The sequence below is a fragment of the Anomaloglossus baeobatrachus genome, chromosome 1, assembly GCF_048569485.1.
Source record: "Anomaloglossus baeobatrachus isolate aAnoBae1 chromosome 1, aAnoBae1.hap1, whole genome shotgun sequence".
In the NCBI taxonomy this organism is placed as follows: Eukaryota; Metazoa; Chordata; class Amphibia; order Anura; family Aromobatidae; genus Anomaloglossus; species Anomaloglossus baeobatrachus.
Window position 1 is genome coordinate 140,759,290 of NC_134353.1, and position 17,307 is coordinate 140,776,596.

The window sequence follows — 17,307 nt, forward strand, 5'->3', positions numbered from 1 at the left end:
CACTCAAGTGTCACGCCAGGCCATTCGAAACCATTTACATCAGTGTGGTCTGCATGCTAGACAACCTGCAAGGGTACCTGACCACACCACCAGGCACAGGCATCATCGCCTTGCTGGATGATCACAACAGTGATGGATGATTGCAGAATCCTTTCCATGGTCAAGAAAAACCCTGTCACAACATGCAAGCAAGTGCAGAACACTCTCCAGGAAGTCAGTGTTTCAATATCTAAGTCTAGCATAAAGCGAAGACGTCATGAGAGCAAATATAGAGGGTTCTCCACAAGGTGCAATCCACTAATCAGCCTTGGTTCCACTTGCGTACAAATAATCGCTCTGATGCCGAAAAGTGGAATGAGTGTAATGCATATGGTCTTGCAGATGCCATGCAAGTGCGCGTTTTTTTTCTCATTTAGCATCCATATGACATGTGAGTGCTATGCGAGTGTGTAGGTTTTTCCCGCCTAGAATCCATGTGACATGACATGCGTATGTAATGCCATGTGATATTTTTCCGAAACCTATAGACTTGCATTGGCAAGTCTTCTGCGATCTACGCAGCCATACGCAGCATGCTCCGGTTTTACCCTTAGCATAATTAGAGCTGAGAAAAATAGCAGATGATTGATTAAGGCCAGAGTCACACTTGTGAGTGACTCGCGTGAGTCTCGCATTGCATCACGCAGCACAGTCGCACACTCTCCTGACTGGAGCGGGCCGGCTTCATGTATTTCTATGCAGCTGAGATGCTCCTGTCTGGAGAGCGTGGGGCCGTGCTGGGTGATGTGATGCAAGACCCACACGAGTCACGCACGAGTCATTTACAAGTGTGACTCTGGCCTAACATTCATGCTCGTTGTCTTGCAGACCCCATGGTATTGTTTGCTCTGATTGCAGTGTTTTTAACTTTGTGCTATAATGTCTTCAATTTGTTTAATAAAGATTGGTCATTATATTTACGGTGATCTCAAGTTTCTACACACTAGCTTTGCCTTGTCCCTTCCATATTGTGTTTTGGTGTCCTCTTGGATCAGATTGCATCTACTACCGTGGCGCCCCCTTCTTTCACTTCATCTACTTCCAAGAGGTGGCACGAAGGTTCAGTCCTCTTTCTCTCTGAAGAAGCAATTTGTATATATATATATATATATATATATATATATATATATATATATATATATATATATATACCGTAGAGATCAAAAGTTTGGACACACCTTCTTATTCACAGAGTTTTCTTTATTTTCATGACTCTAAAAACTGTACATTCACATTGAAGACATCAAAACTATGAATGAAAATATGTGGAATGAAATACTTAAAACAGTATGAAATAACTGAAAATCTGTCTTATATTCTAGGTTCTTCAAAGTAGCCACCTTTTGCTTTGATTACTGCTTTGCACACACTTGGCATTCTCTTGATGAGCTTCAAGAGGTAGTCACAGGAAATGGTCTTCCAACAGTCTTAAAGGAGTTCCCAGAGATGCTTAGCACTTGTTGGCCCTTTTGCCTTCACTCTGCGGTCCAGCTCACCCCCAAACCATCTCGATTGGGCTCAGGTCTGGTGAATGTGGAGGCCAGGTCATCTGGCATAGCACCTCATCACTCTCCTTCTTAGTAAAATAGCCCTTACATAGCCTGGAGGTGTGTTTGGTGTCATTGTCCTGTTGAAAAATGAATGATGGTCCAACTAAACGCAAACCGGATGGAATAGCATGCCACTGCAAGATGTTGTGGTAGGCATGCTGGTTTAGTATGCCTTCAATTTTTAATAAATCCGGGGGCGTGGCCTGGATCTCATGTAGGGAGGAAGCAGCACAAGAGAGCTCCTGCCTGGATCCGCTCAAAATCCTGAATACCGGCCCTGTTAATAGGCATAACTAACCTGGAAGGCTGCAATATTCACCCAGGCATCTGGAGAGGGGAGGATACTAGCACCATGCCAATCTGTATCAACAAGAAAGATAAGGATAAAGACGCACAGGAATGTGTGCCTGCAGTGGCCAAGATGGCACCAGCAAAAAACCAGGCCCTCCTGTAGTGCAGCAGTGGAGAGATATGCCAGAGTTGTTCCTATTGCTGATCTTTCTTCCGGTGAGAAGTCTGTGAGAGACACTGAACATAATGTGGAGGATCCAGTGAGTAATTTAAGCCCTGTTTGTTCAGTAGCTCAGCAAATACAGACGCCTGGGCCTGTGATTGAAGGTGGGGGAGGGGGAGATATGGAGCAGCCTGGGTCTGTCCCCGCTGAAACTGAACCCACACTGGGAGAAATCCTGGCAGCAGTTAACGCTTGCAACACCACACTGGCCACTTTAAGTAACCAAATGGGAACTGTCACTCTGGATATAGCCTGTATCAAACATGAGCTGCGGGGGGTGACTACCAGAGTGGGGGAGCTAGAAGAACGTGTGAGTGCAGTGGAGGATAAATTGCCACCAATAACACGGGAGCTGGGAAAAGCCACGCAAAATATCACAACACTGCTGAACAAGGTGGACGATTTGGAGAACCGCTCCTGTAGAAGTAATCTGCGCCTGGTGGGGGTCCCGGAGAGGGCAGAAGAGAATGACTCCCTGGGCTTTTTTGAAAAATGGCTAATGGACACCTTTGGCAAAGATGTTTTATCTCCATTCTTTACTATTGAGAGAGCGCACAGGGTCCCTACACGTGCCCCCCCGCCAGGAGCACCCCCACGTCCTATCTTGCTCAAACTTCTGCATTTTAAAGACAGGGATGCCATTCTGCGCAGATCCAGAGATATTAAGGAGCTTGCTATTAATGGGAGGAAGATCTCTATTTTCCCTGATTTTTCCATGGAGGTACAACGTAAAAGGGCGCAATTTATTGAGATTAAACAACGCCTGCACGGACTTCAAGTGCCATACTCCATGATGTATCCTGCTAGACTGCGAATTGCGGTGAATGGAGAAACTCATTTTTTTGATACGGCGGGAGCGGCGCTGTCTTGGCTGGATATTAATGAGAGGTCCATGAGAGGGAAGAACACTTGAAAATCACCCTTTCTACCACCAGGTGCTGCTGTTTCTTTTTGTCTGAGACGCTATGCTGGTATAATTACTACTGATCATTTCATTTTGGATCCAGGGCGGGAGATGACCGGTTCACTGTGGACACTCGTTACGGGAAAAAGCTGTGGACCCTTCTCCCTGCATGGACTCTGGGCGAGTTTTCTAGCCCTGATTCTCTCTATCTGAGAGAAATGTGCAAGTTACACTTGTTTTTGAGGGCGGGGGCGCTGTACACTGGTGTGCAGGGCTCTATTTCCCTCCTTGTTTTTTTTTCGTTTTATTGTTGTATTTTGCAATTACTATGTGGGGTGTGGTGTACCTCAGTCGTGTCGCTCAACCTAATGCTAACAGGAATTGGTGGAGATTGCCTCTCTCCCCCAGGAATGGAGTATGCTCCGGTTTATTATTTATTAACCTGCTCTTACGGCGACATCACTTAATATTGTAGCGTGGAATGTTAGGGGGCTCAGGGATGCGAATAAGAGGTGTGCTATATTTACTCATTTGCAAAAGTTTCTCCCGGCTATTATATGTTTATCTGAGACCCACATGGTAAGAGATAATGTTCATTGGCTGAGGAAGGGATGGATCACACATGAATATCATTCCACATACTCGACCCATGCACGGGGTGTCAGTGTGTTGATGCACAAATCCATCCCATTCTCATGTACCAAATCAGTGGTTGACCCTGGGGGCAGATTTGTTTGTTTACTTTGCATGCTGTATGGTATACAATTTATTCTGGTTGCGGTATACATCCCTCCACCATACTCAGTCGAACCAGTAAAAAGAATCTTATCTGTTTTAGACTCCTTCCCCCCTGCGCCGACTCTTTTGATAGTAGATTTTAACACATATTTACATCGTTATCTAGATAAGCTACATTCGGGGAACATATCAGAGGACGCAGCCTCAACTTCATTTGCTAGAATGCTGACAGAGCTGGGTTTGGTAGACCTTTGGCGCGTCCAAAACCCCACATCCAAACAGTTTTCCTGCTACTCTAGCTCCCATCACACTATGTCACGGATAGACCTGGCTATTGGGAACACACTTATGACCTCATATGTACAAACGGTGGCTTATCTACCTAGAAGCGTATCTGATCACTCACCACTCCATGTTACACTTTCATGGGGAAACCCCCTCACCCTGTCTAGGCCTATCTGGAAACTTAATCCCTTCTGGATCCAGCTTATTGGGGAATCTTTACATGATACTATTTTAGAATATTTCCAACTTAATGAGTGCTCCGCACCATCACATATAGTCTGGGACTCTATGAAAGCCGTGGTGAGGGGCATCTATATCAGAGAAATATGCATACATAAAAACCAAAACAGACGCTACACCCAAAGTCTGATTCAGGAAGTATCTGTTGCGGAGGCTGCGGTGGTGCTCAACCCGACAGAGGAAACTAAAAACACTCTAGAGAAGGAGAAGGCACAGATGTCACTCAGGGAAAATCTCATGTCGGCGGCAGCAAATAAACGTTACTTCCTCAAGCCGAAATATTTCATAGAGGGAGAGGGAGTAGGGCACCTACTAGCCATGGTCATTAGGGCGCAGGAAAGATCTTCATATATAAATAGGATGAAGACGGAGTCGGGTGACCTTGTAACGGAAAGTGAAGATATAGTGAGGGAGATAAAGAGGTATTATATGCGGCCATACAGATCAGACTGTGACCTTACGGAGACCGAGATTGAGCAATATTTGGATGCTCTCTCTCTCCCCACACTGGCCGACGAAGAAAGGGATTTGTTGGATCGAGACATCCTGTTGGAAGAATTAGAGGAAGCGCTTGGCCAGACGCAAAATGAAAAAGCTCCGGGAACGGATGGCCTGCCTGGCGAGTTTTATAAAACTTATGCACCCTTACTACTAACTAAACTACTTAAAGTATTTGAGGAGGCTGAAATGCAGAGGGTCCTCCCGCCTTCTATGAGGGAAGCTTTAATAGTCTTAATATTAAAACACGGAAAAGATCCAGAGATCCCAGATTCGTACCGCCCAATCTCTCTACTACCAACAGATGTTAAATTACTGGCCAAGGTGCTCGCCAATAGGATGTCCCGAGTCATCTCATCTATTATACAGAATGATCAAACAGGATTTATTCCATGTAGAGCCACATCTATGAATCTTAGAAAATTATACTTTGGGATTCAGCATAGTTCTGAGAAGCCAGAGGAAAGGGCAATTTTGTCCTTAGACGCCGCTAAGGCGTTTGATAGCTTAGAATGGGGGTATTTGTGGGCGGTACTTCGGAAAATGGGTTTTGGACACAGATTTATAAATTGGGTGAAGCTGCTATATGACTCACCGGTGGTGAAGGTTAGGGCTAATGGCAGGGTCTCTGAGTCTTTTCCTCTCGGAAGAGGTACTAGACAAGGGTGCCCGCTCTCCCCCTTGCTATTTACTACTGCAGTGGAGCCCTTGGCAGTAGCAATACGGAAGTCCAGGGAGATAATGGGATTTAGGTGTGGAGCAGAAAATATCATTATATGCGGATGACCTACTTTTATATTTAGACAGGGTACATTCCTCGATTTTGCCGGCAATGGATATCATTCAAGAATTTGGGCGGAAGTCTGGCCTTCGGATTAATTGGTCCAAATCGTCTTTAATGCCGATAGACCCTCTCCCGGTGGATTTCTCGGACTTGCAGATACCGGTTCCTGTGGTCCGAGAGTTTAAGTATCTGGGAGTAACTGTTAGCCCAAATCCGAAGGATTTCCAGGCCCTAAATCTGGAACCGCTGTTGCAGTGGTTCAGAGCAAAGGTACACACCTGGTGTCGCTTGCCGCTATCAAATATCGGTAGATCCAACTTAATTAAAATGGTAATGATGCCACAATTACTATATCTTATACATAATTCTCCAGTGTGGATACGTAGGGAATTTTTTGCAAAAATTAATACATTATTCCGGGAACTTATCTGGAAGAAAAAACAGGCTAGGATTCGACTGGAAGTGCTACAGCGGGGAAAGGAGGAGGGAGGACTGGCGGTACTAAACCCATATATATACTATATAGCCTCCCAGATGCAACATCTTAGGGGTTGGGGCAAAGAAGGAGCATATGATAATAGTGGTGATCTAGTGAGAGAGGGATCGGTATGGAAATATCCGGGTTGCCGGTTGGATGTGAGACAAAGACAGATAAATGGGGCACGATATCCCACGTTGGCTATGATATTTCGGGTATGGGACAGAGGTAAGTTTCTTTTGAAGATAAATGGACCTACGGAGTTCTGGCCACTGTGGCGGAACCCGGATTTGCCAGAAATTAAAAAATTAGTGGGGTTCAGAGGATGGGAAGATAAAGGGATCCATTTAGTGTCACAAGTACTACAAAATAATATTCTTAAAATTTTGAGCAATTGAGAACAGAGTTTCACCTTCCGCATGTCTTCTTTTATCAGTATTTACAGCTGAGGCACGCACTGGAAAGACAGGGGAGGACAAATCCGGTGACAGTGACACATAATCAAACATTACATATGCTACTTACATCTTAGTCCTCTAAAGGCCTTATTTCTGAACTATACAAAAGATTACTACCTGCCCATCTGGAGACATACCCACTGACTGTTAAAAGTAAATGGGAACGGGAGGTTGGTCCCCTGACGGAAGACCAGTGGTCCAACATTCTAGAACAGGTCCCTAAACTGGCGATCTCTGAGTGCCAAAGGCTTTCCCAAATATATCTCATCCACAGGGTATATAAAACTGCCAGCCTATTATTCAGGATGGGACTTAGACCAAATGCACAATGTGTTAGGTGTGGACAGGATGATACCCATTTGATGCATGTTATGTGGGAGTGTGGACACATTGGTGATTTCTGGAAACAAACCCTGGGACTCATGTGGCGCCCTGGATAAGCCAGGACGTCACAGGTACTGCAACAACACACCCCATACCCCGGTTAGGCACATCAGTCACACACAAATCCTTGTTGCCTCCCTCCAGGGGCTGATGTCCACACCAGGAGGGGTGAAGCCAGGCGGTTGGCCCCACCCACTGAGGAGTTAACAGTCCTGGAGGCGGAAAAGGAAGTCAGAACAGTGAGGGGGAAAGTTGGAGAAGCGTTAGGGAGAGTGAAGTGGAAGGAGGAAGTGGCAGGAGAGGAGCAGTCTGACCGTGTCCGGGTACGTGGCCCGGGCACATACAGCAAGGTTTGCAGACGGTGGTGACCGTCTGCAGGAGGGGCCGATCGACGCGGAACCGTAAGACCGGGGAAGGGCGGTGGCCCGCCAGTACCGAACCGGGGACCAAATAGAAGCCAGCACCATCCGGCAGGGCCTACGGACCCCGACCAGGCTTGGAGTCGCCGTAAAACCGGTCAAATCCGTTAGCGACGGGAACCTCCGGGGTTTCCCAGCAGCAAAGACCCGATTGAAGGCAACCGCTCAACCGTGAAGGGAAATACAGTCACCGCCAAGGCTACAATTCCCAGGGCCAGAGCCTGCGGGCAAAAGGGGCTCCCTCAGCATCTATCCATGCTGGGGAGCGGGCTACCGGTGGGAAGCCATCGGGGCCGAAAACACACTACAGGTGCAGGGAAAGGCAGTCACCGCCAACCTACCGGGAGTGACCACCACAGCCGGCTGCGGGACCCGTCCATCCAGCCGTTTGTTTTACCAGAGACTCCGTATACGTTATTGGCTGAGTGAGTACCACCATGCCGTCTGGCACCGCGCTGCCCCCGCGACACTGCACCTCACCAAACCCTGCCATCCACTCTCCAGTTACCCTCACCGGGCCCCAGGACCACGAAAAACCCCCTACCCACGGAGGGGAGAGAAACATCTCGGCTGCTCCCTGTCATCGCTCCCGGGATCCCCGTCCAGAGCAGCGGTGGTGTCCCAACCTCACCACAAACCGTGGGTGGCGTCACGGACCGACTTCCCAAACCCCAAAAACTATCCCCTTTTCACTCACGGGCGAGGAGCGCCGCTCGAGTCCCCGGATCCGGCCCACCGCTCGAGCCACCGAGCAGCAGCAGCGCCGGACCCGAGCGTTAGCGAGAGCGCAGCGGCGGGGACCTCCTCCCCGCCCGCGACACTCATAGACCAAATATATCATATCACAATACAGCCGTCACCTCGTTTATGTTTGTTGAGTCTGTGGGAGGGAGGAGTAGACCCGGACTCTCCAACAGTCCTGGGAATAGCACGTATCCTGTATCAAGCAAGGAAGATACTGGCATACCATTGGTTAGATCCTCTACCACCAACATTATCAGAGCTTGAAAATAAATTAAATAACGTCATTAGATTAGAAAGGGGAGTTTATTTAAAGAGAAAAACACTGAGAAAGTTTTACAAAATGTGGCAGCCATGGATGGAGTCGCCGGGTCTCCCCTCTGGGGCACTAGTGCAGGACGCAATGTTGGACCAGTTACTGTTGTACTTGCAGTGAATGGAACGTTTTGGGGAGTAAATGTTAAAACTAGTGTTTTACGTGGCGGAGTGGACTTTGAGCGGCGCTGTGGGAGGGGCCGGAAGGGTGTGATTGATGATTAAACGGGGAGAGAGAGGCAAGCGGGTATGGAAATATGATGTGGAGCGACACAACTGATGGAGGAGGCTTTTCTATTAGACTGAGGTATTATTGCATAATTTAAACTTTTGTTTATCTGTGGAGCCATTTTGTTTGCAGGCTCAATTTATATAACTGATATAAGAATCCTTTTTTTTTTTTTTTTTATTTTTTTCTGATTAAAAAAAAAAAAAATTTAATAAATCCCCAATAGTATCACCAGCAAAGCACCCCCACACCATCACACCTCCTCCTCCATGCTTCATGGTGGGAGCCAGGCATGTAGAGTCCATCTGTTCACCTTTTCTACAAAGAAACGGTGGTTGGATCCAAAGATCTCAAATTTGGACTCATCAGACCAAAGCACAGATTTCCACTGGTCTAATGTCCATTCCTTGTGTTCTTTAGCCCAAACAAGTCTCTTCTTCTGCTCGTTGCTTGTCCTTAGCACTGGTTTCCTAGCAGCTATTTTACCATGAAGGCCTGCTGCACAAAGTCTCCTCTTAGTAGTTGTTCTAGAGATGAGAACTATGAATATAATATATATAAATATATATCAATATAGTCCCAGACCTGGACTAAAGCATCCGCCAACTCCTGGACAGTCTGTGGTGCAACGTGACGTTGGTGGATGGAGTGAGACATGATGTCCCAGATGTGCTCAATCGGATTCAGGTCTGGGGAATGGGAGGGGGGGCAGTCCATAGCTTCAATGCATTCATCTTGCAGGAACTGCTGACACAGTACAGCCACATGAGGTCTAGCATTGTCCTGCATTAGAATGAACCCAGGGCCAACCGCACCAGCATATGGTCTCACAAGGGGTCTGAAGATCTCATCTCGGTACCTAATGGCTACCTCTGGCAAGCACATGTATGGCTGTGCGGCCCTCCAAAGAAATGCCACCCCACACCATTACTGACCCAGTGCCAAACAGGTCATGCAGGAGGATGTTGCAGGCAGCAGATCGCTCTCCACGGCGTCTCCAGACTCTGTCACGTCTGTCACATATGCCCAGTGTGAACTTGCATTCATCAGTGAAGAGCACAGGGTGCCAGTGGCGAATTTGCCAATCCTGGTGTTCTGTGGCAAATGCCAAGCGTCCTGCACGGTGTTGGGCAGTGAGCACAACCCCCATCTGTGGACATCAGGCCCTCATGCCACCCTCATGGAGTCGGTTTCTCACCGTTTGTGCAGACACATGCACATTTGTGGCCTGCTGGAGGTCATTTTGCAATGATCTGGCAGTGCTCCTCCTGTTCCTCCTTGCACAAAGGCGGAGGTAGAGGTCCTGCTGCTGGCTGGTTTGTTGCCCTTCTACGGCCCCCTCTTCGTCTCCTGGTGTACTGGCCTGTCTCCTGGTAGCGCCTCCATCCTCTGGACACTACGCTGACAGACACAGCAAAACTTCTTGCCACAGCTCCCATTGATGTGCCATCCTGGATGAGCTGCACTACCTCTGCCACTTGTGTGGGTTGTAGAGTCCGTCTCATGCTACCACGAGCGTGAGAGCACAACCAACATTCAAAAGTGACCAAAACATCAGCAAGAAAGCATTGGTACTGAGACGTGGTCTGTGGTCCCCACCTGCAGAAACACTCCTTTATTGAGTGTGTCTTGATAATTACCAATAATTTCCATTTGAGGTCTATTCCATTTACACAACAGCATGTGAAATTGATTGTCAATCAGTGTGGCTTCCTAAGAGGACAGTTTGATTTCACAAAAGTTTGATTAACTTAGAGTTATAGTCGGTTGGTTAAGTGTTCCCTTTAATTTTTTTGAGCAGTGTATTTACACTCAGCATAGAATTTCTCTTTTTTATTATTTGTTAAAGGGAACCTGTCACCAGTTTTTGTCCTGTAAGCTGCGGCCACCCCCAGTGGGTTCTTATATACAGCATTCTAACATGCTGTATATAAGAGCCCAGGCCGCTGTGTAGAACATAAAAACACTTTTTAATACTTACCTAAACCGATCGCAGCAGTAAATGTGGCTCAGATGGGCGTCTTCATTCTCCGGTACAATACTTTGATATGCCTGCTCAGGGTAGATGAAAGTGCGCCTGCTCAGGACCTGAATGCCGGCAAGTGTGTATGACGTCATACGTGTCATGCACCGCGGCTTCAGAAGGACGACAGAGGCGGCGACAAAGATGGCCAAAAGAGGCGACGCCGGCACCGGAGGACGAAGACGCCAATCTGAGCCACATCCATGCCAGCGCGACCATTAAGTGAGTATTATAAAGTGTTTTTTATGTTCTACACAGCGGCCTGGGCTCTTATATACAGCATGTTAGAACGCTGTATATAAGAGCCCAGTGGTGGTTGCCGCAGCTTATAGGGCAAAAAAATGGTGACAAGTTCCCTTTAAGTTTTGAGTTTCACTGGAGTTTTGAGGAGTACTTGTACTTCCAGATGTCTTAGATGGTGGATAAGCCAAGATATACATATAGAAAAGACTTTCATCACCATCATTGAGAATCATTAGGTGGTGTCCTTAATTCCAGTTTTGGTGTTTTTTAACCTCTCTTTAATCAGTTGGCAAACTAAACACCATTCCCATTTTTTGATACTTGGTATCAAGATAACTTTTAGTCACTATTTAGGATTAAGCAGTGAAGTCTAAAGCACATAGTAACCAGGCAATTATATGAATACAATCAAAAGTTCTTCATTGAAGTCTACCCGGGATTTAGTCTCCTGATATCATGTTGTCACTGGCTTGGACCCATGTGCAAAATCCATATTTGAAGTGTCATGATCAAAGCTTCACTGTGCCAATGTTTTCCTCTAAGTCAATAAGACGCATATTGCATTGCTCCATGGACCTCAGCCGGGTAATTTTCTGAAATCAGATCGAATGCTACCACAACAAAAGTAATGTAATGAGTTTCATGAAACGTGGTCTGTCCATCTCGTCTGATGTTTCTGTAATTGTTCATTCATCATAAGGATTGTATTATGTGGGTGACTGATGCTGCAGCCCTAGAAGAATAATATCCATATTATGATATATTGTACTTGAATAGGCCATACATTTATTTGTTAAGGGGTCAGGAGGTTGTGGCAGCGGATTCGGACATACAATAATTTTTGCATTTGGCATTGTCATTGACTTCAGTAAGTAGGGCATTCACCTCTGGAGTGCAGATCTCTGCAGTTTGCATTGTGGTTGACATTCACTGTGCAGCTGATACCTTTTCTGTTCTCACAAACATGAGAAGCGCTATCCTAAGCAGAAAACTCCCATTCACTTGTATGTTTTATCCATTTAAAGCTACACCCTCGAGTCATAATGGTGCCCTATCAAAAAGAGAATACAATACAGTCTAATAATAAAATTGTATGACCTGTTTACTATGAACTCTAGGATAAAAATTATATATGAAATCAGATATGATCCTTTAGAATATTTGCACACAATCAGTGTATGTTGCTTTTCTCTGCAGCATAAACTGAAATGCAGCACAGCTTCCCGAGCCACAGCATGTCAATTTATGCTTGCGGAGATGCAAGTTTTCTCAACAGGGATAACATAGTGAAAATGCGAACCCTGATTGTGGGCATGGACTGTTGCATTCTCCTTTGGAGAACACTTGCGTCTTTGCAGGAGGGCTACCATTGCATTTAGGACACACTGTCTATGGATCGTGTCCACATACCCTTACTCAGCCTAGTAAAAGAGTTGATGCCTCCAGCAAACACACTTCATCTAGTAAGGTTTGAGATTCCCTTTCCTCAAATAGTAAGACTCTGGCCACCGTGTACACACTGATTTAAAAAAAAAAAAAACCACAAAGAAAAACAAACAAGTTCTTACCTCTTTCCTGTTCCCCGGCTGCTCCGTCCTCACCTCTGTCCTCGTTCCCCCACTGCTCTGGTCATCGTCCTCCCGTCCTGTCCTCTATGCTCTGAGCACAGCAGTCGCACAGGAGTGATGTCACTGCTCAGGCATAGAGGGAGAAGGATGATGCAAGGAGCTGCACGGGCCGCTCCACACTTCATTGTTGTTGTGCGCGAGGACGGGGGAGGGGGGCCCAGTACCTCCACCACTGACACCGGGGCAGGGAGGCACGATGTCAGCGGCGGTACCGGGTCATATAGCGGCCGCGTTGTTTGCGCCAGAACAGCACAGCTCCTCTCTGACAGAAAGGAGCTCTGGCTGCTCATATACAGAGCGGGACCCTAAGCCGTCGGGCCCGGTCGCAGTCGCGACCTCTGCAACCGCAGTCGTTAAGTCCCTGGGTGATTGATAGCCTATTTTTCTTTGCTGATTACTGGGGGTTTTAAAAAATATATGTTTAACAAAAAGCTGATTAAAACAGTGTTATTTTCTGATCATGCTTTCATTTTAAAATGCAACAAATTTATCAATATGTCTAATGCTGTGTTATCAATGTGGCCCATCTTTAGACTAGACTAGACTAAATTGTGTATTTGCTACTTGTGTTATTTTGGACCACAAAGTTGCAGAACATTTTGTACATATATTGGCATAAAATTTGTGTCTGGACCACCCTCATTTCTCTTGATTTCCCCCAAAAAACCAGCCCCCTTGGTGTACAGGATGAAAAAGCATGTCCAAAATCCAAAATAAATGTAGCACAAATCATGCACAACTGTAGCTTCATAACTCAACCCCAATGATTCTCATTTGTTTTTGCAAGTGATTTTTGGGGTGTTTTTTCATACTGATGTAACAGTTTACAGAAAATCTTGTCAGCAGGATTTTGCAATGTAAGCTGGGGACAGCCTGCTGCAAGGGTTAAAAAAAGAAAAAAACTACCCTGCTTCTCTTATCTGTGTGCAAGCTATTGTTTACCTAAACTAAAGGGTTTATTACCCTGTGATTAGCATTAGAGGACTAGGAAGTCTTGTGCCATGTTGTCTGGCACACCCCCTGCTGTGATTGACACCTCATAACCAATGCACAATCTCTGAGAGCCTGGTTTGGATGGGGGAAAGCTCCCAGCTCTGCTAAACTCAATTCTTTGATAAGATCAGAATGGCTGCACCCAGTGATCTAAGTTACACATGGTTAGTTTCAGAATCTCTTTGCCGACAACATGTTGCTTTCATATGAAGTAGCAAAATCCTGCTGACAGATACCTTTTAAATTCCTATAGAGAAGCCGATGTGAAAATGCATAGGTCATGTAGCGTGACTTTCTTACAAACACAGAAAACGTTAGTAAAAGTGCTCCAAAAAATGCAGTTCGTAAAGAATGTTAGATCTATTTACAGATTAAAAAAAAAACTGCCAAGGAGGAAGGAGTGGGGGGGGGGGCACATTGCTGAGCTGATTAAACAAGCACTTCTGCTCCCCTATCTAGGATCAGGCAGTAACCTTGTCTACGGTGTAGGGTAGTGTCCATTACCCTGACAGAATGCTGATGTGATGAAGAACAACCCAAATAACATCATCAATCTTGCTAATATTTGCTCTCTGTCTAGCCAGACGGTACAAAGCTCTGACCTGAATGTCCTACAAGTATAAGCATATCGTTGTGAACATGAATATTATTAAGTGTACGTGGTATGGTCTGTGTCTGACTCCTCACAATGTATGCTGATCAGACCGCTAGAAGAAATTGTTTCAAATTCTGGCCGCCATGTAAATGAATGCATGCGGTGTAGTACATATAGCACAGTATTACAGTTGTATAGCATTGTGGATGACTCAGTGGTGGTAATTTCATCTCTCAGCATGACTGATTCTATTACATTATATAGCTATAAATCTGATCATGTTCTTCAGTGGAGCAAACGTAATATTATTTTCGCATCCAGTGTCGGGAAGACAGTGAAATGAAGTTTATGAATTTTTGCATAATTTTTCCCAAAATGTGACTGTATATTCATTTGAGTCCTAAAATAGAGAATCCACTAAATTATTTCGTATTGTAATGAAACTTATCCAGTATTCACGTTTTTGTTTGAAATAGTATGTGAACCCCTACTTTCCATAAAGGGGTCATCTTCTTTCAGGAAACTTTTGCCTGCTGACTCAGTTCATTGTAAAAACATAAACTGCAATTTACTTCCCCAGGTCCAGTTATTGGTCTACAGTACTGCCCCACTCATTGTTTATGGGCTGCAATGGTGATGTCACATTGACAGTGCTGCAGCCAATCACTGAGCTCAGTTAATCTGATTTAGATAGCACCAGTCACCTAGCTTAATAACCAAATACATTGCTGTCAATGTGAAGTCACCGGTGCAGCCAAACAGAGATCAGAACGGCGCTGTGCAGTTGTTTTTTTTTACAATTAATTTTTTTAAAAGAAGATAGCCCTTTTAAGCTTCATTGACTTCAACAAAATAGGATAGGTTCAAATGGGACAGATTATATATACAGATTTGTGTAAGTATAACCCTTATCAGAAGACTGTAGCGTCTCTGGACTTGTCTCCCTTGGACCACATATATAACATAATTTGTTGGCAATTGCAAATGGTGTTGCCAGCAGTGGATCTTGATGATTTGCCCAAGTTCATTCAGTGTGGTAGAACATTTCTTTGTCAACCATTAACAAGCTCACTGATAGTAGCCAGTGGGGATTTCTGCATGTGAGGCTCATACTTGTCACAGGGTATATGGAGACAGGACAGGGGCCCCTAGACTGGCCCTAAGACTTATGACCCTGCCCTATCCCTTATCTCTAAGGTAGGTTTGATGGTAACCAGGTTCGAGCCCCCAGCTGGACTAGGATCTTACTCCGCCTCTCCCACACCTTCGGAGCGGGCCGGAAAACACAAAGACTAAACCCCACAAAATGACACGGACAAGGGAGAATGGAAACTCATACACACAGCACTCAAAACACAGGAGAGACATTATGTGTACTAGGAGGCAATGCAAAAGGGGAGGAAGTAACGCACAACAGGGGAACGCTTACACCACTGAGAAGCGCAGCACAAATCACCATATACAGGAAAATCACCAAGACCGGGATCGCCGAAGTAAAAACTGAAGCTAACATTGATACCTCCTGGAAGGAGCCAGAACCTTAAACAGGGAAGCGACAGCTGCACTTGACAATCAGCAACCTGAGAACTTAGGTCCTATTCAGCAGTCTGCAGGAATTCACTCCTGCTGAGCTGAAGACTAGTGAACCTGAACCAGCCGACGCCCAGCTCTGGTTGAACCATCCAGAAGCCTCAGGTTGCCTGTCAGACTTTGTAGTGTAAACAGAGTCTTACGACACTGTGCGAGCAGATGTATGCAGAGCCGAACACAGCATGACAATACTACTCCTACATGTTACTGAATAAATCGAGATGGTTTGAAAATTTTGTTTTAATTTTTTCATTTTTTGCAGATCTTTAACATGACTCATTGGTCCTGTTTTTTCCATTATTCCTTGACTTTTCCTTCTAGCCATTGCACTTTTAGTATTGGGGAGTGTTTGTTTTTTTTGCAATAATGGAGCCTGTCTCTAATTCATGCTTCATCTGACAGGTCCCCTTTAAATATCATATCTAACCAATTTCTATTTTTGACATCTGTACTGTACAACACATAGGCTGAACAGCTGATTAATATCTTTCCATCACTCTTCTCTTCCAGGTATGAGTAACCCAGCATTGACCATTGAGAAGGAAACCTAGCTCTATGGAAGTGCTGTAGAGGGTTAAGAAGTAAGAGACTAAGATACCCCATATATCTGCTACCGAGCTGGATGTCCACATGGTACTAAATAATGTCTCTCTATAGGCTTGCAGACCAGGGCAGATGTACATGTGACAGAGAAGTCATGCAATCATTGGCTAGCTTTACATCCGTTTCCAAAGATGACAGCACCTGATTGGCTCTTTCCATTACAGCTAAAACCCATGCAGAACCCAGTGGTAGACTGCGATCAGCAGGGAATGTGAACCTGCGGGAAGTAATGGAAGGAAGAGGAATCCTTTGTAGTAATCTGTCGGCAGTCCTGTGTTGTATGCAATGTAAGGTTGTATTTTTCCCGTGTTTATGATATTATAGCACAAACAGCATTATCGTCATTCCTCCTCCAGAAGGACCGTTCTTCTAAACTTCTTGAATGCAAAGCACTTTTTGAAAAGAATGATGGCAGTGTATTTTATATGTAAAGGAACCAGTATTTATCTAAATAATGAGGCCAATGACATGTTATCAATGATCTCATTAAATAACATCCACATCAATCGAATCCAGGTTTCGTTACTGACTTTAGAAGCATCCATGCGGCAAACATAAGCACTACAGACTAATTGTACTGATTGCATCCATACATTCTCCCCACAGCGGTCTTGGATATTTTTCATTGACCATCCAGTTTACTATCATACACTATGGAAAGCTCCAGCAGTTACCATGCCCTACAATTTCTTACATTTGATGAGGACCTGCCCAAACTGACGTACAGTACCTTTTTTGGCACAGTTATCTAATATATAAAGCTGAGTGTATATGTGTGTGTGTGTGTGTGTCCGCTAAAGGAATCCGCACCGTCGCCTATACAATTACGAAACTTTGCACAGACGCTCCATGTGACCCAGGGAACATCATAGACTATGTTTGGGCGGCAAAATGTAACTCCGTGCTTTACAATTACTCTCCAAAAATCCTGCCGCCATTAAACTGAATGGAGGTGGGAGCTATAGTTATTAATAGCAACTGTCAGTGGTTGCTATAGGAACAAAATAAACTGTTAGTATAAAAAGCTTATGTGTGAGAGAGAGACAGAAAAAGACA

At 45.2% G+C, this 17,307-nt stretch overlaps 1 protein-coding gene across 2 annotated transcripts in view; it reads left to right on the forward strand.

Moving 5' to 3' along the window:
- The window catches only part of ZDHHC2 (zDHHC palmitoyltransferase 2), a 177,756-nt gene extending 160,999 nt beyond the window's left edge, over window positions 1-16,757 (forward strand). Inside the window, exons 12-13 of one of the 2 annotated variants that reach the window (XM_075347083.1) lie at window positions 16,159-16,229; window positions 16,306-16,757. In XM_075347083.1, the coding sequence (XP_075203198.1) occupies window positions 16,159-16,199 (41 nt within the window). In that variant the 3' untranslated portion in view covers window positions 16,200-16,229; window positions 16,306-16,757. Of the gene's footprint in view, window positions 1-16,158 lie in introns of both variants that reach the window. The other variant, XM_075347082.1, reaches the window with a different exon arrangement.
- Window positions 16,758-17,307: the final 550 nt, after the last annotated feature.